Source organism: Canis lupus, chromosome 9 (assembly GCF_048164855.1).
Source record: "Canis lupus baileyi chromosome 9, mCanLup2.hap1, whole genome shotgun sequence".
NCBI classification, from domain to species: Eukaryota; Metazoa; Chordata; class Mammalia; order Carnivora; family Canidae; genus Canis; species Canis lupus.
The window spans coordinates 71816819-71842472 of NC_132846.1; the positions used below are offsets into that span (position 1 = coordinate 71816819).

Here is a 25654-nt window from a genome sequence, read left to right on the forward strand (position 1 = left end):
ATCTAGTTTAATAATTTTCTTTCAGGCTCTTGGTGGCTCAGTGGTTAAGCATCTGCCTTTGGCTCAGGTCGTGATCCCAAGTTCCTTAGATTGAGTCCCGCATTGGGCTCCCCACAGGGAGCCTGTTTCTCCCTCTGCCTATGTCTCTGTCTTTCTCTCTGTGTCTCCCATGAATAAATAAAATCTTAAAAACATTTTTTTTCTTTTAGCTGTGACTAATCTGGTATTTAATCACCACTAAGATTTTAAATTCTTTTGACTCTTTTTCATTTCTATTTCTGATAGTGGCTTACTATTTTTTAATTTCCTTTTATATCTTTTAATAATTTTAAGCATATTTCTTTTATGTTTGGGTCTCTTTGATCTAAATGCAATACTTGGATGGGGGCAACGGGCTGTCCAATTCTATTATTGTTTTTTTTTTTAGTTTATTCTTCTTCATGAGCCCTTTTTCCCTATAGTCTCTAATTGGGAGCTCCATGGCTGGTCCTAATATGTGTGAATGCTGAGGAACCTGGGTCAAGACTGTGTCCCACAGATAGGGTTTTTTTCTTTTTTTCTTTTTTCTTTCTTTTTTTTTCCCCATAGATAGGGTTTATACTCACTCTGCTGGGCCCCTTAGAGTGCTGTTAACACAGAAGCACTTCAGATCAACTGCCTGGCATGGAGTTCATTTTGAGTAGAAAGAGAAAAGACATTCAAACTCTGATGCTGAATAGGGCAGGCTTAGGATGACAGATTCTTGGGTGGCCCCGGTAGCTCAGCGGTTTAGCGCCGCCTTCAGCCCATTCTCAATTCCAGTGGTCCTGGAGACCCGGAATTGAGTCCCATGTTGGGCTCCCTGTGTGGAGCCTGCTTCTCCCTCCGCTTGTGTCTCTGCCTCTCTCTGTGTGTGTCTCTCATGAATAAATAAATAAGTAAATCTTTAAAAAAAAAAAAAAAAAGATTCTTGGGGAACATTATTTTTTATTCACTCCAGTTGATGTTTGAAAGAAGACAGAGTTCCTTGTCTACTCTGTTTGCCAGCAAATTGATTTTTCCCTAGTTTATACTTTCACTCAGGGTTAGATTTTCAGGGGTTCTACAGAGACTTTGCAGCAGGTATCAGTTCAGCTTCCCATCTCATCTGGCCTGAAGCCTCGTTCTCATTAGCTCTGCTCAGCTTAGGAAACCAAGGCTCCTGGTAGTGACCAGATAGGCCTGGGGTGTCCCATAGCTTCAGGTTTGGCTTCTTGTTTGACAATATTCTCTTTGGGTTTGCCCAAAACTTCCTGGAGATTAGCTATGCATTTAAAAGGATGTTTTATGGGGGCACTTGGGTGGCTCAGTCAGTTAAGCATCTGACTCTTGGTTTTGGCTCATGTCATGATCTTGGGGTTGTGAGATCGAGCCCCATGTCAGGGAGCCCCATGTCAGTGTGGAGTCTGGTTGGGATTTTCTTTCTCTTTCTCTCTCTGACCTTCCCCCCACTCACTTGTGTTCTCTCTCTCTCAGATAAATAAAATCTTTTTTTTTTTTTTTTAAGAAGGATATCTTATGTATCTTACTCAGCAGTTCTAGGTGTTCAGAAAGGAACATTTTCCAAAATAGCCAGACTTATACTGTGGGAATATGTGGCCTCATATTTTGTTTCTATTGGAAGCTAAGTATTGATAATCTGATTCTTGGGACATTTTGGTTCTTAAGTCAAGAACCATAACATTTATTAATGATCATAATAAATAATATTAACTTAAAATATTGATCTAGTAAAAAGCTTATGTACAAGCACTGCACATGGATATTCAGGCTTTCAGCCCATCTGAGTGATGATTTGTATTTTGAAACCATATCTTCAGAAAAATTACACAACCATTTTGAATTTGTGTTATTATATAGCAAGATCTCCAATAAGAGATTTTTGATTCCTGATGTGGTGGCAAATTTTATAATTACGAATTCCCAGGATGCTGTTATCTTCAATATCCTGCTGCCATGTCAAGACTACCTGTGTCTAAGACATGTACTATCACTGCCTTTCCTCGGAGCAGCACCAGTGGATTCTGCTCAAGGACCTATCACTTGTGTTTCCCACTCCACAGATGATAAAGTTCTTTTATTCTCGTTCTTCTCCCAAGCCTGCCAAGCCTTCCATCTATCTACAGGGCCTGTGGATTCACCCTCAGAGGGTGCATAGAACAGCAGGGCAGGACAGGGCCTCTGGAGAGAGCCATACTTGGGTGTGAATCCTAACTCTTGACTCCTCCAGCCATGTGTCCTTAGACAAACCACTTCACCTTTGTAAAATGAGGACACCCCAGCACCTACCTTCATGGTTGTTTGAGGAATCAAGGAAATAATGCATGTGAAGTGCTTAACAAGTTGTCTGGGGACAAGGGGCACTCAGTAAAGGGAGTTGCTGTGCTCCTTGCCTCGTCATCATGCTGTCATCATGCCAACCAGGTCTTGACAGACTTTTCCTTCTCCATCAGGGTTTACTGCCTTTGTGCTCATTCAGTTTGCTGCTTCTCTGGTCTAGGCCCATACTAGCTCCAGCCTGAACTGCCACAGAAGCTCCTGGCTGTGGGAAGACCTCCTTCTTCTGTGCTGCACCTGATTGGGCTTATCAGAAATACCTCTGATGGATACACAGGAAAAGTCAGGAATCTTTCAGGGCTCCCCCTTTGCCTTCCTGTAGCTTAAGATCCAAATCCTTTACCTTCCATCACGATCTCTCACCAGATATATTTATAGCCCATGAGAATACCCTGAAAGCTGTAATGTACCAGATGAAAGTGAGTGCAGTCATCACCACCCCCGCTGGCTGTAGGCGGCTTTTCATGTGCGTGGCTCTCTGCCACAGCTCAGCTTTAAGAGGGCGGGACTGCGACCTACTTTAGTTTATATCACCATAGCAGCTGACTCAGTATCCTGAATGTGGAGGGTATGCTTCTACACTTGACAGATTGATTACCATCTAAATTACTGCATCAAAATGTAGGGATCACAGTAGTTTATTGGAGATTTGCTATATGTCTTAGCAAGGTCAAATGGTTGTGTAATTTTTCTGAATGAATGGTTTCACTTAATGGGCTGGAAGCCTGAATATCTGTGTGCAATGCTTGTGCATGTGCTTTTCCTTTTTTTTTAAGATTTTATTTTTTTGAGAGAGAGCGAGCGGGGGAGAGAGAGAGAGGGAGAATGAGCGAATAAGCAGGGGGCCGGGAGAGGAAGAAGCAGGCTCCCTGCTCTCAACTCAGAGCTGATCCCAGGACCCGAGATCATGACCCAAACTGCAAACACACGCCTAACTGACTAAGCCACCCAAGTGCCCCCTGTACATGTGCTTTTTTTTTTTTAATAAACCAATGTATTAAGCCTGAGTTAGTGTTTAGAATTTAATTTGATTACTGATCTAAGAAGGAATCCATTTGCAAAGTGCTTTCAGATGAGCTTGATCCTCCCTGCAAGCCTGTGTGGCAGGCACACGTGGACTACAGTAATTAAATGGCTTGTCCACATTGAGAGAGAAGAAAGCAGAGCGTGGACCTGGGATAGCTCTTCTTACTCCAGACTCCTGTTCTGGGGGAAGGAAATACCTCTCCAAGCTCTTTAGTACTCTCAATAAGAGCTCAGAATATTTACACTTGATTTTTTTTTTTAAATATTTACACTTGATTGATCAGCATTTCCCGAGTTAGAAATGTGTTATTTTGTCATTTCAAAGATTAAAGACCTACAAAGAAAAAGGAGGGTTCTAACAGATGTAATTATTTTTCTGTATGTATACATTTTCAACCAGGACTCTGTAGAGGCTGCAGCCTGATGAAGCTTCCACCTCCATGGGTAATGGTTACATTTTGGAAGCTAGCCTGATTACAGGTCCATTTGTCGTGGATGTTTGTTCTTTTAGGGGAAAACAGAACCCATCACAGTGGTGAAGCTGCTGAGCTGCTTTGATGACCTAGTGGCTGCAGGCACCGCCTCTGGGAGGGTTGCTGTCTTTCAGCTTGTATCCTCGCTGCCAGGGAGAAATAAACAAGTAAGTACTAGTTGCTTTGGCATTTCTTAACTTCTTGGCATATTCTTCCTGGATTTTCAAATGAGAAATCCTTATATGCCTGGAAAATACATGCTCAGAAAAAGCTTCACCCTGTGCTCTTTATAAACCAGATAACATTTCTGTTCTTGGTAGGACACTTGGCAGAAAGCACATTTGGACAATTTAGATTTTGCCTAATTTTCTCTGGCTGTCCTTTGTTAGTTTTAAAGATAAATAGCCTGGGATCCCTGGGTGGTGCAGTGGTTTGGCGCCTGCCTTTGGCCCAGGGCGCGATCCTGGAGACCCGGGATCGAATCCCACATCAGGCTCCTGGTGCGTGGAGCCTGCTTCTGCCTGTGTCTCTGCCTCTCTCTCTCTCCCTCTGTGATTATCATAAATAAATAAAAATTAAAAAAAAAAAAACAAAAATTTAAAGATAAATAGCCAGAGGGAACCTTCTAGCATTTTGCCTAGGAAACAAGGTTGGGAAAACAAGCTCCTCCATGAGTAGGAAGGATTGTGTACCCCCTTGCCCACAGAGCCCCGTCTCACAGTGTCCACCCTTTCTTTCCTTGTGCGCATGTTTACCATTTATTCCCAGCTTCGGAGATTTGATGTCACCGGTATTCACAAAAATAGCATAACCGCTCTGGCTTGGAGCCCCAATGGAATGAAATTGTTCTCTGGAGATGACAAAGGGAAAATTGTCTATTCTTCTCTGGATCTAGACCAGGTAAGATTATTTCCAGAAATATTTTGGCCTTCTTTATTTGGAGAAATTATATCCATAATTACATTTTAGTCAGTCCTTTTGTATTCTCAATCATTGTCCCTTTATAATCTCATTATTTGTAACATTTTCCCTCAAGGACTTCTCTAACGTTTTCTAAGCTTCTACTTCGGTGACTAAAGGGTTGGCAACTCTTGTTTGCACTGGCCCCTTCCTTCACAGTGTTCATTCTCCTGCTGTCTCCTGCTGCCCCTTCAAACATAAGCCATTGTCACTCCTCTCCTTGAAGGGTTTGTAGGAGCCATGTGAAGCCTTTCATAATCATAACTGGGGACAGAGGGCGGCCCTAGTGGCTCAGCAGTTTAGCACCATCTTCAGCCCAGGGTGGGATCCTGGAGACCCAGGATCGAGTCCCATGTCAGGCTTCCTGCGTGGAGCCTGCTTCTCCCTCTGCCTGTGTCTCTGCCCCCCCCCCCCCTCTCTCTATGTCTCTCATGAATAAATAAATAAAATCTTAAAAAAAAAAACAAAACTGTGAACAGAGTTCAGTGCTTTCAGGGGGTGGAGAGCTTGCCCTGTGGGAGGGAGTGGGCAGAGAAGGTTTGGTGGCACCCCAGTACCCTAAGCTATGGGTGCTCATTCCCCATCAGTAGATGAAGAACCCAAGGCTCAGTGGCCCAGTCACTAGCCGGGTCATAAGGAAACACCACAAGCAGAGCTCAACTTCAGGCCGAGGTTCTGCCCCAAAGCCCATGCCTTTTCCACTTCACGTGTGGCTCTGTGTGAGCTTGTGCTTCATTTGATCATATCTGCCCAGCTGGACTGAACACCTTAGTGGCATGAGCCTTTCATTTTCTTATTTGTAGCCTTCATTCCTCATGGATAGTAGGAACTCAGCAATTACCAGCCAAATGGCTTTTAGTCCCTCCAATCCACGACTGGACTATTGCAAGTTAGCTCTAGCACTAGTTCTCAAGGCTTTTGGTTTTCAGGACCCCTCTACACTCTTAAAAGGAGGACCCCATGGAGCTTCTGTTTGTATAGGTTATATATAAGTGCGCCATTTTGGAAATTAAAATGGAGAAATTTAAATTTAATATTTATTAATGGTGTTTTGAAATAATAAAACTGTTATTAGTAACAGTTAAAGTAACATTTTTATGAAAGTAACTATTTTCAAAACAAGTGAAAAGGACATTGCTTTACATTTTTACAAATTTCTTTAATGGCTGGCTTGATGGAGGATGGCTGCATGTTGCATAAACTGATACATTGTTTTGGTTGGAGTATGTAAAGAAGATCTGGCCTCTCACAGACCTGTAGTTGGAAATGGGGCAAATACTGTAATAGCCTTTTTAGAGAATTGTGGGTATTCTTCATTAATCTTATCCCCCAACTGGCGGATGGTGTTTTTTTATTTTTAAAGGTGAGTGGTAACTGGGAAGCTGAAACCATATGGATGGATTTTTTTTTTTGTATCGTTACAGTAAAATCCAGTGGCCTGTCTTGCACTTTGAATGACTCCTTGATCCATGCATGATTTCATGTGTTGATCACTTGGAAAACACTGATCTGCAGATCTTTTCAAATGTTGACACATTTAATTATATAATATCAAAGAACGCATCTTTGTTAATTTTTAATATCACCATCATTCTGATCAGAAAAGTCTTTAGCTACTGAGAGTTCCCCAAATTCACAGGAATTGATACAAGTTTTCTTTTTTTTTTTTTTTTTTTTTTTTTTTTTTTTAATTTTTTTTTTTTTTTTCTTTTTAAATTTATTTATTCATGATAGTCACACGGAGAGAAAGAGAGAGGCAGAGACACAGGCAGAGGGAGAAGCAGGCTCCAAGCACCGGGAGCCCGATGTGGGATTCGATCCCGGGTCTCCAGGATCGCGCCCTGGGCCAAAGGCAGGCGCCAAACCGCTGCGCCACCCAGGGATCCCTGATACAAGTTTTCAATTTGAATCCTCATTGGAAAACTTGAAATTTATTTACTTATTTATTCTTTCTTTCTTTCTTTCTTTCTTTCTTTCTTTCTTTCTTTCTTATTTATTTATTTATTTATTTATTTATTTATTTATGAGAGACACAGAGAGAAGATTTTATTTATTTATTCATGAGAGACACAGAGAGAAGGCAGAGACACAGGCAGAGGGAGAAGCAAGTTCCCTGCAGGGAACCCGATGTGGGATTCAGTCCCAGAACTCCAGAATCACGCCCTGAGCCAAAGGCAGACGCTCAACTGCTGAGCCACCCAGGCATCCCAAAAACTTGAAATTTATTATCAGCAACAAACACTAATACTTGTTTTCACTGAAGTGGCAAGGTCACTTTGTTCCATCTGAGAAAATGTCTGCCAAATACCCATGCTTTATAATTATAGTATGTCAAGTAAAAATGGTATTTTGTCAGGGGGAAAAAAGCAGCTGGTTGAGCTCATAGCTCTAATGGTCAAACAAGTGCTTTTCCTTGAGAGACCCAGAGTACCTCAGTATGCAGCAGAAGAACCATGTGCATGTCCCATTTTATCACAGAAAATTCAAAACTGTGTGTACCCAAGAGCCAGGATTTAATTAAATTGAGATTTTTCTGCATCAGAGACAGTCTTCATTGAAACACACGTTTTTGCCGTGAGTGTGTGATGGTAGAGGGCACCATGATGATTATTGGGGTTCAATGCATTGCTCTGTCCACTGTGGCTTTTGTGTCAGTGCAAATGTCAGCTCAGTGAAAAAGGCAGATGCAACCTGGTATTATAATGAAAATACATTTGGCCTTGCAGACTCTTTGGAAAAGACTGCAGACCATAGTTTGAGAACTGCTGTTCTGCAGGAAAGCATTGAGGTTATCAGGAGTCCCTGTGTTATATGTACCTTTCTTCTACTCAGGCCTGCGGGCAGCACCAGGAGAGCACTGCTTGTGAGTCCGCATTTCAGGAAGTGGAGAGAAAGCCGTGTGCAGAAAACAGTGTCCTTATTAGCATGCTGATAACTTTTTCCTCAGCTTTATTGAGGTTCTGATAGGTTTTTTAAAAGATACAAGTACAAAGAGATTTGCAAAAAAAAAAAAGATATGGGAGGATGAGTGTTTTTGCAAAATTCATACAATAAATTTAGTTCATTATAAGCTAAGTCAAAAACTGAAAAGCTAGAGTTTACGTAACTACAAATGTGGGAGGGAAATCTGTTTTAAAAGTACTTGGTGTTTGAGGGTAATGAGAATTTATTTTCATTGTGTTGGTGGTTGTATAACTGTGTGCCTTTGTCAAAATCCATAGATGTGTATACCTAAAAAGCGTGAATTTTACTGTATGTAGATTTTACCAGTGAATCTGATTGCTGCCCTACAACTGCCAAAAGTCTGTGACAGTACATCAGTATTTCTTAAACAATTAAATTCAGTCAAGGGAAGAGTCACTTGTAGAAGCAGATTTTTGACACCAAGAAATAAGAGTTTGTTTGTGCTAGCAGTAAAATGCCTTCTAGAGTTTACCTTTGTTCTTCAGTATATTTAATACTATTTCAATTCCTTTCTTCTGTTTGTTCTGAGCCTTTCAGTTGGCAAGAATATAATGTCCCCAGAATTGCTTTGAACTCTTTGTGGGGGAAGAGTGTAATGTGACCTCAGGTGATAGTTGTCACAGTAATTTTATAAAAGTCCCATTGTGTTCTATTAGAATAAACAATACAGTGTAACATATTTCTGCTTAGATCTTTGTGGACTCTTCTTCGAACTCTCTACTGAGACATTTTAAGGGAAATTATACAGAATTTTTTAATGTTTCTTGCCAAACTTGATGTAGCCGGAGATAGATGTTAACATTGTTTTCTTGGTAATAAGAACTTTTCGAAATAAGTTCATCACAGTGGGCTGACATTGAATCTGATAAGAATTAACAGCATATGTTTTAAGGTGTAAACTGACCCAAATTCAAATAACAAAAGGATGCTTCCCAGTCATAGAGGAAGGCGGGTTACTTTAACTCCATGTTGAGTTGGGTTTAACTGGACTCTCTCACAGGGTGTCTGTAACTCCCATTTGGTTTTGGAAGAGCCATCCTCAATTGTGCAACTGGATTATAGCCAGAAAGTGCTGCTTGTGTCTACACTACAGAGAAGCCTGCTTTTTTACACAGAAGAAAAGTCTGTCAAGCAAATTGGAACACAACCAAGGAAAAGGTAAAGGTCACAAGTGCCCCAGGGTGGTGATTACAGAGAAGTTTTAAGTTTTTCTAGGTTTCCTGTTTGCCATGTGCAAGCCCTCTGTAGCTCTAAGCCTGGAGTTTCCCAGTGGGTCCCTAACCTGCCCAAGGCACCTTGTCCTAGCATCAGACAGGAGGAGTGTGTCCCTCTTGTACTACTGCAGGAAGCTGCAGACATGGCCTCTCTGCCTTGAGTGCCAGGATGTGGTCTGCTTGGGTCCACTCCTGTGTGGGCACCCCCCACCACAGCCCCAGTGAAGGATCGGGGACCCCTCTGCACTGTGTGGGCTGTGCCAGGCTTGGGGATAGCTAGCACACAAGGCAGATGGGAGCCTACCATTATGGAAACTTAATAAACTCAGCAAAAAAGTTTTTAATAGCTGTGTTACCTGCTATGGAGCAATGTGCAGCATGCTATCAAGCTTCTACCTAGCCTGGGGATGAAGGCATACTTCCTGAGGGAGTGGGTAAGGAAGATGTGGAACTGGCCAAGAGGAGTAGGGAAGGTCTGGAGGGGGAGGCTTCCAGGCTAAGAGATTGTCCCCCCATTTACCTGCTACCTGGAAGGACAGTAAGAGAAGGGATAGGCCAAGTCCAGTTGCCTGCCAGCCGTGTGGGAAGAGGCAGCAGGAGTGCATGGGTGACCTCCCTGCCAGAAACACACTTGTAGAGCTCTGGGGCCCAGTTTATGTGGAGGTTGGGTCAGTGAGGAGGGGCTAGGTAGAGCGATGGGGCCACCCCCCCTCATCCTGAGAAGAGAGGGACAGAGAGCCAAGTGGGGGCAGGAAGAGAGGATGGGTGCCAGCGGCTTATAGGTTGGGCGGCAGGATTTAGAGAAGTCCCTGGTAAAGGGGCACTGTTGCCTACAGAGAATCAGTGGGGCAGGGTGGGTGGGCTGGGGAGTGTGGAGAGCAAGCTGGCAGTGAGAGAGACATGGGTTGGCTGCGCCCACAAGGGAGGGCCTACGGAGCCTGGTGGTGACAGCTGGGCGGGTGACGGATGGCCTGGAGAAGGGGAGGTCAGATGGGCGGAGCATGGCAGCCCTTAGCTATTAAAAGACCTGGTCATGCCTCCCTTTGGTTTCTGTTTTTCGTGCTGAATACCCCCTCAATTCCATCAACAATTTGGCCTTTTTATAGCAGTAATCTCCTTGTTAGCTCCTGGGAAACACAATAGAATTTGTAGCTGGGGCTTAGTGGTTCTACACATCTATATCTTGCTTTTCCCTCTGCCAGTGTCCCCCTAGTCTGATGTTTTGTTCTGACTTTTCATCAGTATCTTACTACATTGTGTGTTTTTAGAAGGATAGTGGAGGATAAAGACAGATACAAAAACCAGGTACTTTTCAGGTGGCTCAGTCAGTAGTCTTTCTCTTAAGACCTGGTCTTCCAACCTCCTGTGTGGAAACCTAAGTAAGTTTCCATGAGCCCCTCCTGGTGCACATGTCTACTCTGGTCTTTTGGACTGTGCCAGCACTGTTCCAGGCTGCAGACACAAACAAATGTGTCCCCCTTCTCCCAGGTAAATATATTCCACTGAGCCTTAGAGAAGTAGTGATAACAGAGCAAATGGAAAAGTTGTTCACCTCTTTGTCTTAAAGGCTTGTTTTCCTGTTGGGTGCTATTTGAGATTGTGGTTCAGAAAGGGCATCTGCGGAGTCTACCCCCTTGGAAGCAGTGCTTCATTCAACAAGTATTTGGTGCGTGCCTGTGGGGCAGCAGCGTGTAGTGGACAGCAGTGAGCAAGGGGATAGGTCTCTGCCCTGAAGCAGGATAAATGTGTAGGCCTGGGTGCATGCTGTGGAGAAAACAATCAAGGTGAAGCCTTAGGGGTGGGAGTGGCATGCTCTCTTAGAATGGTCTGGAAAGACTTCTGTGGGAATGTGATATTTGAGCTGAAGCCTCAAACATGGGAAGAGCTGATAGAAGAGCATTTTGGTCTCAGGGAACAGCAAATGCAAAGGCCCTGCATTGGGCCAGGGTTTGCAATGTTCAGGTAGCCCAAGGGTCCAGGGTGACATGGAGTGGGTTGGATGCCCTGGTAGAAAATGAGATGGGAAAGAAGGGCCTGAGCCAGCTTAGGGGGAGGGAGCTGGGGGACCATGTGCTGTTGCCGGAGTTATTCTAAGCATAACAACAAACAAACAAAAACAAAAGAAAACATTGAAGTGCTTTAGACAGGAGAACAGCAATATGAGGGACATTTCAGAGCTCACCCTGGTTCTATGTGGAGACTTAATTGGAGATGGACAGGAGGGGCTCAGGGAGAAGGGTACTGCAGGAATCCTGGGAGCAAGCACGGAGGCTGGCTCCTGGTGGTGGCCTCCAGTGAGATGGAGGGAGCCATAATCTGGAGATAGAAAACATGGGGTTGGATAATGGATTGGATATGGGGGCAAGGGGAAGAAAAGAGTAGAAGGTTTCTGTGTTCATGGCTGCAGCAGCTACCTGCAGTGGGCACACTGGGGCCAGCCCAGGTTTGAGGTCTAGACATCCGTTCTCTCTGGGGCATATTAAGCTGGAGGTACCTGTTAGGTAGTAGCCAAGCAGGAGTCACAGTGAGGAGTGACATATACAGGCCTGGAAGTCCTGAGATACAGGCGACCTTGAGACCCTGCCATTGGGTGAGTTTACCTAGGGACATTGAGAAATCCTTACCGAGTCTCTGGTGAGTGCCAGGCACCCTCCTCCATTCTAGGAGACAGCTGTGAACTGAGAAAGTCTCTAATCTCAGGGGCTCACATTTCTGACAGGGGAGAGCAGCATTAAATAAATATGTTCTAGAATGTTCAGTAGTAATAAATCAGGATATGGCCTAGAGAGGAGAGAGCAGGGGACAGAGGTGTGTGCCCTAGATAGGCAGGCAGAGACAGCTCCTCCACAGCAGAGACCAGAGCAGATTCCTGAAGGAAGGGCAGAGGGAACCATGAGAGGGCCTTGGAGAGAAGCTCTTAAGGCAGAAGCAGTACATGTCCCAAGTGTTTGAGTTTTAAAGGAACAATGAGGCCATGTGTGTGTGGAGGAGAAGAGGGGCGAGGACAGGACCCCATCCTGGAGGCTTTGTGGGCCTTGTCGGGGGCAGCTTCATTCTAGCATGTCAGCAGTTGTGAGAGGCTTTAACCAGGTCAGGTCACCCTTGCTGCTTTTTGGAGGGGGCAAGAGTGGCAGCTCAGAGGGGTCAGCCAGGGACTTACACCACGGCAGGGTGGTGGGAATGCTTGGAGGGCAGAGCTGTCAGGTTTGCTGACACGTTGACTCTGGGGTGTGAGAGAAAGAGATTAGTCAGAGGCCGTGGCCTGAGCACTCCGGGGAGTGGTGGTGCAGTGACCTACAGAAGCCTGGGGTGGGCAGGGGATAGAGGATAGAACAGTCTGCTGTGGACAGGAGCAGAGTCTTCCTTCAGTGGAGAGCCGAAGGGACAGGTGCAGCGGGCTCTCTGTTCACGCTCAGCATTTCAGGTCTATGGCACCAACAGATTATATATCACAGTAGAAAACATCCCTTTCAGAGTGTCTGCCTGGTGATGGAACATGCCATTCTTGATCTCAGGGTTGTGAGTTTGAGCTCCCCATTGGGGGTAGAGATTACTTAAAAATAAAATCTTAAAAAAACAAACAAACAAACAGAAATTTACCCACTCCTTTCATATTTATGTGGCTCATAAAGGGAATTAAAGTATTTTTAAAAGTAATTAGTGATTCTTCTGGAAGTCACCTCTACCAAAATTAGTTATGATTTTAGAATCCTGCAGTACCTAGACCTTAAAAGTTGGAGTTTGAGGGCCCATTTCAGAATGACATCAGCTAATGCTGCAGAATCATATTGCATGTGGATGGCTCCAAGCCAGGGGTTTAGGATAATTTGCACCTTGCTGTAGCAAGTTATCCCCAGCTTAGCTAGTCCCCACCCCTCAACCCCGCAGTGACTCAGGCTACATGTTCCAGCAATTCTTTAGAGCTAGCCACCCACCAGGACCCTCTCAGCATGTCCTTCCCCCGAGTGCCCATCCCCTCCTCACCCAGCTAGTAGTAGTCCTGGGTCTAGCCCTCTCCTCCCCATCAGCACACAGCCCTCCAGATTCCTCGGGCAGCCCTTTGAGCCCCATACAGCACCTCCTAGATGCTCTTGCAGTGGTTCATATACACACTCATTCTGCCCCAGTATATTCTCAGACAGGGCCAGGATCTCATCTTGTTAATCTTTCACGTTGCCCGCAGCACCGCGGTCTCACACAATCCAGGACTCACATGTTAAAGTGAATGCTTTAGTTACCCAGGGTGAACAAATCAAAGTGGAAGTGACAAGAGATTTTTCTAAGAGGACCTATAAATAGAAGGAAAACATTTAACAATTGGATCACCAAACAGAAATTGATTTGACAGGAAGGGCAAGAGGAAGATACCCTGCTAGAATTCCTTGGGATCTATTTAGAGACTCTTACCAGAACAAATCCACCAAACGCAGTAATCAGACACGATGCTGATTATAGAGTTGTCCGTGAATGATCTACAGCATTAGAACCTTCTTGGTTAATCTAACAATCTTCATTTCAATGCTGAATTTGATATTTGATATCCTCCTTGGGCTGTATCCAGAGAGATTCAGTTTCTGTGGAGCCAGAGGGACCTAGGGAGATACTCATGTGCAGAGAAACATCCAGATAATAACTTTATCTGTGTGACTGTGTGGGATGGGCCCTGGAGACAGCCCCTCAGGGGAGCCTGTGTGTTGCTGTGGCAGAGAGGGTGAGGGGAGAGGGACACCTGAGGAGCAGCGGTGACATGAATGGAACTAGAGGTAGATCCCAGCTGGGAGCACCTGTAGCCCTGTGCATGACCAATGAGCAGTTGTGGGGACTTACAATGTCACCAGGAGTGCTTTTGTGCCTTCATAGATTGGGTCTCTTAATCCTCACTTTAACCTTTGGGGCGGGAATGATTACCCCTGGTTTATAGATTAGGAAACTGAGATCCAGAAAGGTTGCATAGCACATAGCAAGTGTCAGGGCTGGAAATTGAGCCCTGCTATCAATGTAGAGTCAGTATACTTTCTTTCTTTTTAGGATTTTATTTATTTATTCATGAGAGACACAGAGAGGGGCAGAGACATAGGCAGAGTGAGAAGCAGGCAGGGAGCCCGACATGGGACTCGATCCCAGAACCCTGGGATCACACCTGAGCTGAAGACAAACACTCAACCTCTGAGCTACCCAGGCACCCCTAGTCAGTACTCTTTCCACTGTTTAAAATCAGAGATGTAGTTTGAAGAGAGGGTAGACTGAGACTCTTAAACTTTGAGCTCTGGTAGGAGACTGAGATTGGGCAAAGATGTAGGACCATAAAGAACTCAGAGGGGTGCCAAGCCAGCTCAGTCAGAAGAGCATTCGACTCTTGATCTTGGGGTTGTGGGTTTGAGTCCCATGTTGAGTGTAGAGATTGCTTAAAAATAAAACCTTTGGGGTCGGGGGAAGAACTCAGATAGCTGGTGGGAGCACAGGTTGGTATAATCATACTGAAAAGTGACTCAGTGGTTTGGTGCCTGCCTTTGGCCCAGGGCATGGTCCTGGGGTCCCGGGATCGAGTCCCACATCGGGCTCCCTGCATGGAGCCTGCCTCTCTCTCTGCCTATGTCTCTGCCTCTCTCTGTGTCTCTCATGAATAAATAAATAAAATCTTAAAACAAAATGTTTGAAGTTGTCTTTCAAACCTGAACATGTTAACTCAGCAACCTAACAGTTACCCAGCAGTGCAACAGTTCCATCTCTGGAAGATTCTGGACAGACTCTTACACCTGTGTACTAGGAGGTCTGTGCGAAAATGCTCATAGCATTTTTTAAAAGAGCAAAGTAGAAATAGGGCTGCCTGGGTGGCTCAGTGGTTGAGCGTCTGCCTTTGGCTCAGGGCGTGATCCTGGAGTCCTGGGATCGAGTCCCACATCGTGCTCCCTGCATGGAGCCTGCTTCTCCCTCTGCCTGTGTCTCTGCCTTTCTCTGTGTCTCTCATGAATAAATAAATACAATCTTAAAAAAAAAAAAAAAAAGGTAGAAAGAACTCAAATACCCATCAACAGGGTTGTGAGTTAAAAAAAATTGTGGCATACTATGTAGCAGTGAAAATGAATGAGCAATAGCTTTTTTATTAGTAAAGATAAATATTAGGAATATAATGTTGAGAGGAAGCTGCAAAAGTATACGAATAGCATCATATTTTTATACAAATGAAAAAAAATAATACTAAAATATGTAGTGTTTAAGAATACATATGTATGTGCTTAAACTATCAATAAAAGCAAGGGAATTAAAAAAAAGCAAGGGAATTATAATAAACACAAAATTGAGTTTGGTAGTCACACCTGGGGAACAGAGGGGCAGGAACTTTTTTTTTTTTTAAGATTTTATTTATTTATTCATAGACACACACACAGAGAGACACAGGCAGAGGAAGAAGCAGGCTCCACGCAGGGAGCCCGATGTGGGACTTGATCCCAGGTCCCCAGGATCACACCCCAGGCTGCAGGCGGCACCCAACCGCTGTTCCACCAGGGCTGCCCGGGGCAGGAACATTTAGAAGCAGGAGAAAACATCAACTGTGTCGCTGGTGATTTATTTCTCAAGTTGAGGAATGGGTTCCCGGGTGTGCATTTCATTTATTAGACTTCATAACTTTTATATACCTATAAACACATATATAAAATATAGTATGTAGTATGTATTATATATATAAAACACATTCTTTTGTGTTAGGTGTTTCATAATTTTAAAACTAGAAAAAAATGCCATGCCTGGGGACCAGAAGGGAAGCTGGTCCCTGTGGTGGGTTTGGACTCAATTGTGGACATGATGCTCATTCATTGGGATGCTAGAGTGAGTACAGCAATTAAGCGTTAGAAGGAATAGAATTTCTGAACATGGAGAGGATAGTGAGACCTGGATTTGTCATCTGCCTCAATTTCCTCTTCTCTGACACTGGAGCTGAACCGTTTGCCTCATGGAGCTGCTGTGAGGATTGAGCAAGAGGGTGGGGACAAAGCCCTGAGTACAGCACTGTAATGGTCACCACAAACCAGGCTGTGTGCTCAGCGGATGCATACTTCCCAGGGGGGGCTACAGGGAGGATGAGACAGAGAGGTGACTATGTAGTAACAACAGAACAAACCATAGAAGAGGACTTGAAAAAACATCAATCTTGTTTAGACTTCTCCAAAAAATTCTTGTTATAGTTGATATTAAGGGTTGACAACTGTCACTTTAAATCAGCTCATATTTTTTTCCTTCCTTGCCTTCCTTCTCCTTCCTTCCTTCCTTCCTTCCTTCCTTCCTTCCTTCCTTCCTTCCTTCCTTCCTTCCTTCCTTCCTTCCTTCCTTCCTTCCAGCACTGGGAAATTTGGAGCTTGTTTTATACCAGGACTTTGTAAGCAGAGTGATCTAACCTTGTATGCATCACGGCCTGGGCTCCGACTGTGGAAGGCAGACATCCATGGGACTGTTCAAGCCACGTTTATCTTAAAAGATGTTTTTGCTGGAGGAGTCAAGCCTTTTGAACTGTACCCACGTCTGGAATCCTCCAACAGGGGAAGTTGCAGCTTACCTGAGAAACACCTGGGGCTTGTTTCATGTTTCTTTCAAGAAGGCTGGGTGTTGAGTTGGAATGAATATAGTATTTACCTTCTAGACACCATCAACCAGGTAAGTGATGTAATCACTCCACATCTTTGGTGTCTTTACAGTGTTTATCTACAGATTGTCTCTCAGAACACCAGAGGAAACAGTATTGATTCTAATGCTTTACTTTTTCCTTTGGGCCAGTCAGGGAAATCAAGTGAGGGTCTGATTATTTTATAGATTTGAAGAAATGTTTGGTTTTGGTAGATCCTTCTTGCTGTTCTGACACTAAGCAGGAGTCTTGTCTGCCTGGCACAGCTTCCTCACCTGGAGCTTGAGGGCAGGGTGTGCAGGGTGAGCTAGCCACCAAGCTGCCTTTTAGCCCTGAGCTGGTTTCTCTTCTAAAGGAGCACTTTGAAAGGCATTTTTGTATTCTTCTCCACTTATAGACAGCTTAAATTTTCTTCTTTCTCTGGGTACTCTTTGAATTTGATACGCACTTACTAGGTAGTAGAGTTGAGATGTTTGGTGCTTGTACATTAGTCCCTTTCTTCTGAGCCCTTACCACCAGTGCTTTCTCCAACAGGTATAATTTATTTCATGAGACAAAGGAGCTGTCCATGTGCAGAGGTTGTGGCTTCCTTCAGGGTGGGCATGGCAACATGATTGGCAGCTTTCAAACCAATGTCATGTTTCTAGCTGTTCATCAGGATTATTTAAAAATTAACAAAATTTAGACCCTTTTTCTCTCTACAGTGAACTGTCTCTTGTTTGCACAGTTGGCTGAAAAGAGAATATATAAAAATCATTCAGGCTCTAGATGTCTTGTTTTCAGGCGACGTTAAGGGACCCCTCCTCCGTCCATTCATTCATTCAGAGCCATGAATGGCAGTGCACACTCATCTCTCCCACAGGAGTGCGCACATAGGGGTCCAGACCAGTCAGCACATCACTCCAGCCCAGGTGCAGCATTCCCTGTGGGCATTTGTACAAAGCGCTGTGAGCTGCGACGAGTCCTGGGCAAGTGCCACTGAGGCTGAGCTCTCTAGGGACCATTTCCTGAGGAGGATGGTACCTGAATCGAGTTGGAACTCTTCCAGTGACTGAGTCGGGAAAGGAATTGGAGCAGAGCCATGGCATCACAGAGGACCAAGGCTGCTGCGCTCAGGGCACCTGAAGCACAGAGCAAGACAGTTGTGTGAAGCTGATGGGCAGGTCCTGCTGAGGAGAATGAGCTCCATATCCTGGGGGTTGGAGGGGCACCAGGTGGGACCTGGTTCCCAGCAACTGAGAGGTGCGGTGAGCTGCTCACCTGCTCAGTTTCATGAATCTACTGGTAAATTTTATGGCTCCAGCTCATGTACCTATCAGAAACCCCCTGCCTTTGTGTTGATGAGTTTATTTTTTTAAAGACTTTATTCATGAGAGACACACAGAGAGGCAAAGACACAGGCAGACTTCTCTAAGACATAGCAGACATAGCCTGCTTCTCTAAGCAGGCTCCCTTTGGAGAGCCCAATGTGGGACTAGATCCCAGTACCCTGGGATCATGACCTGAGCTGAAAGCAGACATTCAGCCACTGAGCTACCCAGTGCCCCTGTGTTCATGACTCTTAAGAAGTTTCAGAAAGTGGGCATAACAAAGCATAGTTGTTATTTGACTCGTTTGGATTCCTGCACATGTTTGTATGCTTTCAACTCTTACTATTGCCTGTTTGTGTGATTTTTCTTTTTCTTTTTTTCTTGTTTTGGGCAGGCCACAATTGCTGGTTTGGAAGGATCAGGTGATATCGTGTCTGTTTCCTGCACAGAAAATGAAATATTTTTCTTAAAGGGAGATCGGAACATTATAAGAATTTCAAGCAGACCCGAAGGACTACCATCAATAGGTTTGCATTTGTGATAAGATATACTTATATATGTAATTGTACTTTATAATTTATAAACTTTACCATTACTTTGCTAGTTAAATAACTGGTGCATTATCTAAACAAGGAAGTATTTGGAGAGTTTTCCTATGTTTTGTTTTATTTATTTTTTTTAAGATTTTTTGTTTGTTACTATTTTTTGTTTTAGAAAGAGCACGTGTGTGAGTAGTGGGAGGGGCAGAGGGAGAGAGAGAGAGAATCTTAAGCAGGCTCCATGCCCAGCATAGAACCTGATGCAGGGCTCAATCCCACAACCCTGAGATCATGGAGCTGAAACCAGGAGTCGGATGCTTAACTGACTGGGCCACCCAGGCACCCCTCCACTGTAATTCTTAAAATATCATTTACAATACTTTTCTTGAAGCTGACCGACTTTAAGGCTCACGTAAGACAGCCTCACATTTGGTAGAGTGGTTCCATGGGTCTGGAAGATGGGGCGGCTGGACAAGTAGGGAGAAGAACCCAGCACCCACATAACTGATCTCTGGTACTCTGAGACCACATGTGGGATTAATACTTCAAAAGATAGAGATTTGCCAAGCTTTTAGAACATTAAAATCTATTATCTGGGACCTATATTTTACCTTTAACACAGTTCTTCCTATAGCATTGATTATTCTCAGTGCTTTCGACTTTTAAAAAATAATTCATACAAGTCCAGATTCTAGTGAGCAGAGACTTTTAATATATGTTCTTGTGCACACATCCACGGTCCTTTGTATACTTGAGGCTCATCATGAACTTGTTCCTGATGATGACAACAGCCATGTAGGCCCCTGCTTCTCCCCTTTCCTGTCCCTCTTCTCCTCTCTGTCACTCACTTTGTTCTATATTCCATAGACTACTAAGCCCGACCTTATAAAATCCTAAATGGAAGGTGCTTGTTCTATAGATGAGACTGGGGCTTTAGAAGATGTGAGGTACAAAGACATTACCGCTGGGAGCTGCAAGCGGCACACCAGGGACATCTGTGTGGCCCCAGAGCCCCCTCACTTGTGTGGCCTCTGGAGTTCACAGAGCAGTTTCACAGGCATCTTGTTTGATGCTGATGACAAGCCTGTGGGAAACATGAGACAGGTAGCCCCGCCACTGCCTTTCCCCAGGCCTTGTCCCCTCCCTGCTCACTGCACTCCTCTTGCCACCACGTCTGGGGTGGCATGCAGGGCCCCCCTCCTGCTGCTGCCAGCTCTCTCCAGGCTCCTGCCACCACCTGTCACCCCAGTGCCATAGGTAGGTCTGAGCGCTAGGTTTGTGGTGCTCCCAAATGTGGCTTGCCTTTGTCGGGATGCTGCCCTCTATTCTCTCCCTGCTCATTATTTAGGACCCAATTCAGGTATTTCTGTATCTCTGATACTTTTCCTGAGTGCTTTAGTCAGGCCAACCTGTCTCCCTGTCTTCACTTGATTTCCCAGGGGCCTCTCCTCCTACCCCATTGTAACTGTGGAGCCATTTACTTACCATGTACCTTACCTCACACAGTAAACTTCTTGGTTGCAAGGATCTCATAACTCAGTGTCGTGGCCCTGCATAGCACATGACACATAGAACCCCTGAGTGACAGGTGCCTGGGTGCCTCAGTCAGTTTAAGCATCTGCCATTAGCTCAGGTCATGGTTCCAGGGTCTTGGGATCAAGCCCCATATCAGCTCCCTGCTCTGTGGGGACCCTACTTCTCCTTCTGCCATTTCCCCTGCTTGTGATCTCTTGCTCTCAAATAAATAAATAAAATCTTAAAAAAAAAAACCCTGAGTATTTATTAATCTATGGTGTCCCTATTTCACAGATTAGAAAATCAAGGATGAGGGGTAAGTGACAAGTCCCAAATCAACCAGCCCTGTCTTCTGATTTCTGCTTCAGCCAATGTTGCTCCTGCCCTGCTACATTGGTCAGAAGTGTGGACTGTTTGCTGTCACCATGGGCTTGGGTTGTCTTGGCCCTGGGGGCATCTCTGCTGTTTCTTCTGTTCTCACCAGCACTAGCTGGTGTCTGAGTCACTGCAGGAAAGGGAGTAGAGGTCCTGGACCCAAGGCCTTCCAGAGCAGAGAGCAAGGTGAGGAAGAGGAGCTCCAGGCTGCAGACTCCTGGGCCCACGAAGCATTACTGAAGCCTTTTGTCTTTGTGTAATGTTAGAATATAAGTGTAACTGGTAGGAAAGTATCCCAAGTAGTCTCTCATTAGCCAGGTATTTAGGACTTGAAAAGGTGAAAATGTCATAAGGGCTACCTTGGCCCCAAATTTAGTCTGTTATGAGATGGCAGGGAGGGGGTGGGTCAGGGAGTGAATGACTTCTAAAGTCAGAGGGTAAGTCAGGATAACTGTCATTCCAGTGTATAATTTTTGTGGAAAGTGAATAAGCTCTGACTCCTGAGTTTTATGAGCTGGCACCTGCACAGCGTGGTTAGGGGCAGTGTGGCTTACAGGGGAGACGTAAGCTCTAGACTGCTGCCGTCCGGTGGGACTTCTCTGCAGGGGTGAAACGGCCTGTATCTGCACTGCCCAGTAGCTGGCCACCGCCCACCTGTGGCTGCGGAGCACTTAAAATGTGGGGAGTGCAGCTGAATTTTAGATTGTGTTTGGTTTTTTTTTTGTTTTGTTTTGTTTTTTAATTTTTATTTATTTATGATAGTCACACACACAGAGAGAGAGAGAGAGAGAGGCAGAGACACAGACAGAGGGAGAAGCAGGCTCCATGCACCGGGAGCCCGATGTGGGATTCGATCCCGGGTCTCCAGGATCGCGCCCTGGACCAAAGGCAGGCGCCAAACCGTTGTGCCACCCAGGGATCCCAAGATTGTGTTTGATTTTGAATTTAAATAGCTATGTGGGACAGTGGCTGCTGTATTGGACAGGACAGCTCTAGACCAAGACCTCCCATCAACTCGTGTGATCTTTGACAAGGCGCTTCCATGGCCAGGCTTCACTCAGAGCAGAATCCTGCCCATAGGTCCCCAGCTGTGCGCACCACAGCCTGGAGTCTGCTCCTGGTGGATCCTCGGCAACAGGAGGATGGCTGAGTGGATCAGAGTGGTCCACAGGCCTGTGTAGAGGGCTGGATGACTGGAACCGATCTGGCCATGTGACCTTGTGGTGGTGTGTGGAGAAGGACAAGTCCATGAAAGTGAGAAACTTGCTGGCTCTCAGTCCTGGGGCACCGAGCATGGTGACTTCACCCTCCACTGCCAGATCGTCCCACTGCTCTCTGATCGCACTGGACACTAACTTCATTAATGTGCTTCTCTGTCCTGGGTTTGTTCTAGTGGAACATTCCCTTTCTCTCCTTAAACTTCAAGAAATACAGGCACACATATATTTTTCAAGTGCCTTTTGAGGACTGTTATATTTAAGGCATGGTCTAAGTAGGGGATGTCACTAAGCCCTTTTCTTAGAAACAGGTACTTTCTCTTCTTTAGGAATTCTTTGTGAATTGATGTGAGAAATGCTGTATACTTAGTACTCCCCTTCCTACCAAGCCATTTACAGAAAATAGCCATGGCCAATCATTTTCCTGATTTTGGTGTGTGAGCTTCCTGGATCAAAGAACCATCCATTGGAGTGTTTTGTGTGATTCTTTTAGTTTCGCCAGTCTCCAAATTTAGCAGGCTGGTGTTTACGGTTAGCAAACCTGAGTAAGGGCATGTCGACTTTCCCGGATAAGCAGCAGTAAAACTCCACCCTTCTTTCTCAGCGCGAGATGGTCTGGAGACGCCAGGATGCACAGAGCAGGCCCTTGGACAGCGTGCAGAGAAGCCATCGGGAGCTCCAGGGTCTGAGACAAGGCTCAGGGGCTCCTCTGTGGCCAGTTCCGTGGCCAGCGAGCCGAGGAGCAGGAGCAGCTCCCTCAACTCCACCGACAGCGGCTCTGGGCTTCAGGCAGCTCTAGAGCTGGGGAGGGGCGGCCAGTCCACCTCACAGAGATTCAGTGTGATTAGCTCAGAAGACTTTGACCAGGAGCTTGTTGTGAAGCCTCTGAAAGTGAAAAAGAGGAGGAAGAAGAAGACAGGTACTGTCTGTAGCATGGCACACCCTGACTCCTGCTTCCTTAGGGGTGGTCTTGCATACTCTTTGGGAGGGCGGCTTTCACTGCATGAGCACTTGCCTGTTCAGTGAGAAGCAGAGAAGGCCTTCAGAAAACAAGTGTCTTCTTTCCTCAAAGGACTTTTTTGTTTTGTTTTTTAAAGATTTTATTTATTTATTCACGAGAGACACAGTGAGGCAGAGACACAGGCAGAGGGAGAGGCAGGCTCCCTGCGGGGAGCCTGATGTGGGACTCTATCCTGGGACTCTATCCTGGCACTCTGGGATCACACCCTGAACCAAAGGCAGATGCTCAACTGCTGAGCCTCCCAGGTGTCCTTCCTCAAAGGAGTTTTACTATGAAATATTTCTTACATTGAAAAAGAGTACAGCGCACAACTAAGTACTTTTGTGAGGTTTAAATAATATAACCTGTGTGCTTACCACTCTGCTTCATGGGTCTGGGTTTTATACTTCTCAATATTTAAATAACATTTTGGATTTATTCCTGTATAACCACGTATGAGGCCAGAGACTCTGAGCCTGAATGGAAAGTCGTGGAAATTAAAAACTCATGCTGGTGCCTAGATGGATCCATTTTACATTTAGTGTCGGATAGGTTACTGAACGTGGGATTTAACAGAAATGGTTTAACTTTTGACTCCTTGGTTCCTGATAGACCTCTCTAGCTACACATACTTATCAGATTGCTAAGCATTATAATAATTTTAAAGTCTGCAGTCCATCCATTCCTTTGTTTTCTTCCATTAACATTTCTTGAGTGAGGCCTCAGAGCCCATCAGTGTGTCTCATCATGATGTTTGTGTCCATTTAAAACACCTTTGCATTGGGATAATTCGTACTTGAGAGATTTATTCTTCACCACTTAAATATCCTTCATTTAAAATATGTTTTCTCTTGAGCCAAAATTTTTAGTCTTACTATTTATGTAGAGTCACACCTCATTTTAAACATTCTTATTTTAAATTAGAAGGTGGAAGCAGGAACACCTGCCACAGTTCCCTTGAATCGACCCCCTGCTATGAGTTCCCAGGTGACAGTCCCCAGTCCTTGAACACAGACCTGCTGTCTATGACATCAAGTTTGGGCAGCATCGTGGATCGGTCGAGCACAGAGTCTCCTGACCAGGACAGTAACCTCAGTGGGGAGGTGAATGGTGTCCTGCAGGAAAATCTTGACCCCGAAGCATTCAGTGTCCTGGAGGTACCTGCACTGGCCCCTGATGTACTGAACGAAGGGAATGGAGATAGACCGGGAATCCTACCGTGTAACCGTGCAGGCGAGATAGGGCCACATAGCGGAGTGTGGACTTCGCTCTTGGAGCTACGGGAAGCCATGGAAGGCAGTGATGTTACAGAACTCAGAGAGGAGTCTTGTCCCACAGATGACGGACCAAGTAGCGGACAGTCACCCTGTCAAGAACAGGACAGCTCTGCTGAGGCCCGGGAAGTGGGGGACATGGAACCTGATGACTCCCAAAGCACTTTCTCCGAAGCCCCCTTCCTGAACTCACCCCCAGTGCCTTCCAGCCTCAGCTGGGCCTCCCATGCCGAGCAACGGCTGCTGGCAACCAGCGCTGACGAAGGCAGTGCCGAGGAGCCCAGCAAGGAGCAGGGCTTCCTCATGCACATGGGGGGCCCTGGCCACCTTGGCTCAACTCCCTGGCATGCTGTCACCGACAGTGACACAGGCCTAAAGGAAGTGATTGCTCCGGAATGTGACTTGGGGACTGTGGGAGGACGGCTGACACCCCCAGTCTCTGCCTTAGCGGTTTGCACCCGTGAGCCTCGGCATGAGCAGCCTTCACGGGACCAGATGTTGACATCCAGTGACGAGGAGGACATCTATGCTCACGGATTGCCTTCCTCTTCCTCGGAGACAAGTGTGACGGAGCTTGGTGGTAGTCGCTCCCTGCAGGACCTGAGCCAGCCTGGCACAGATGACACTGGGCTGCTAAAATCAGATCAGGTAGGTAGGTTTGGGGCGTCCAGTTTCCTGAGGGTTCCCCCAACCCATGCCATTAAGGATGGTTATTCTTGGTCATTTTACATTAAAAGATTTTTTAAATGTTTAAATTTTTTAAAATTTTTTTAAATTTTTATTTATTAATGATAGTCACAGAGAGAGAAAGAGAGGCAGAGACATAGGCAGAGGGAGAAGCAGGCCCCATGCACCGGGAGCCCGACGTGGGATTCGATCCCAGGTCTCCAGGATCGCACCCTGGGCCAAAGGCAGGCGCCAAACCGCTGCGCCACCCAGGGATCCCCTAAATTTTTTTTTTAAGATTTTATTTATTTATTCATAAGAGACACAGAGAAAGAGGCAGAGACACAGGCAGAGGGAGAAGCAGGCTCCCTGTAGGGAGCCGGACATGGGACTCGATCCCGGGTCTCCAGGATCACACTCCAGGCTGACGGCAGCGCTAAACCGCTGAGCCACCGGGGCTGCCCAGTGTTTACATTTCTTAGCAGGTTATTATTCAGTGTATTTGGTTTCAAACCAAATTATAACTTTTTCTAAGTCATTGTAAGGTATGGATTATGAGTGTAAACCTACATGTATTTCTCCAAAATGTATTGCTGAATTCTCTCGGTGCTAATGACGCATATCATTTGGGCAGCTTTTGCCATGTGCCAGGCACCATGCTAAGCACTTTGCAAGTTCAACTCATTAGCTTTTCTAAAAACTAAACCATGAAGTGGGTACTGCTGTGGTCCCCGTTTTACAGAGGAGGAAACCGAGACGTGGTTAAATGGCTTGCACAATTCACATAGCAGATGAAGGGCACAGCTGGCCCCAGGGCCCTCTCTCAGCCTCTTTGCTGTCGTGCCTTGACAGTGAAAGGTACTGCTTACTTGTTTTGAGACAAATGCCAAAGGTTAGATTTTCTACTCAGTCCTGCCTGTGCTCGTCCTTTCTTGAGTGCCTTTGGCTGCCAGGCTCTGTGTTTGGTGCTGGGCGCTGCAGGGCCTGGATAGCCAGTCAGGATCTCAGAGTCTCAAGGAGGAGTCAGGCATGTGTGCCAGTTGTCTCAGTTGAGCAAGACTGCTGATGGTGGTGAGCAAAATCCAGGGCTTGGGAAGCCCAGAGAGGGCGCCTGCCCAGGGATGGCACTAGACAGGCAGACATGCGTT

General features: G+C 45.5%; 1 protein-coding gene across 2 annotated transcripts in view; it reads left to right on the forward strand.

Annotated features, from left to right (window-relative positions):
- The window catches only part of TECPR2 (tectonin beta-propeller repeat containing 2), a 102916-nt gene that overhangs the window by 26176 nt on the left and 51086 nt on the right, over positions 1–25654 (forward strand). The window contains exons 3-9 of one of the 2 annotated variants that reach the window (XM_072840012.1): positions 3893–4021; positions 4623–4754; positions 8779–8936; positions 16330–16642; positions 18315–18447; positions 22171–22485; positions 23491–24488. In XM_072840012.1, the coding sequence (XP_072696113.1) occupies positions 3893–4021; positions 4623–4754; positions 8779–8936; positions 16330–16642; positions 18315–18447; positions 22171–22485; positions 23491–24488 (2178 nt within the window). The remainder of the gene's footprint in view (positions 1–3892; positions 4022–4622; positions 4755–8778; positions 8937–16329; positions 16643–18314; positions 18448–22170; positions 22486–23490; positions 24489–25654) is intronic. The other variant, XM_072840014.1, reaches the window with a different exon arrangement.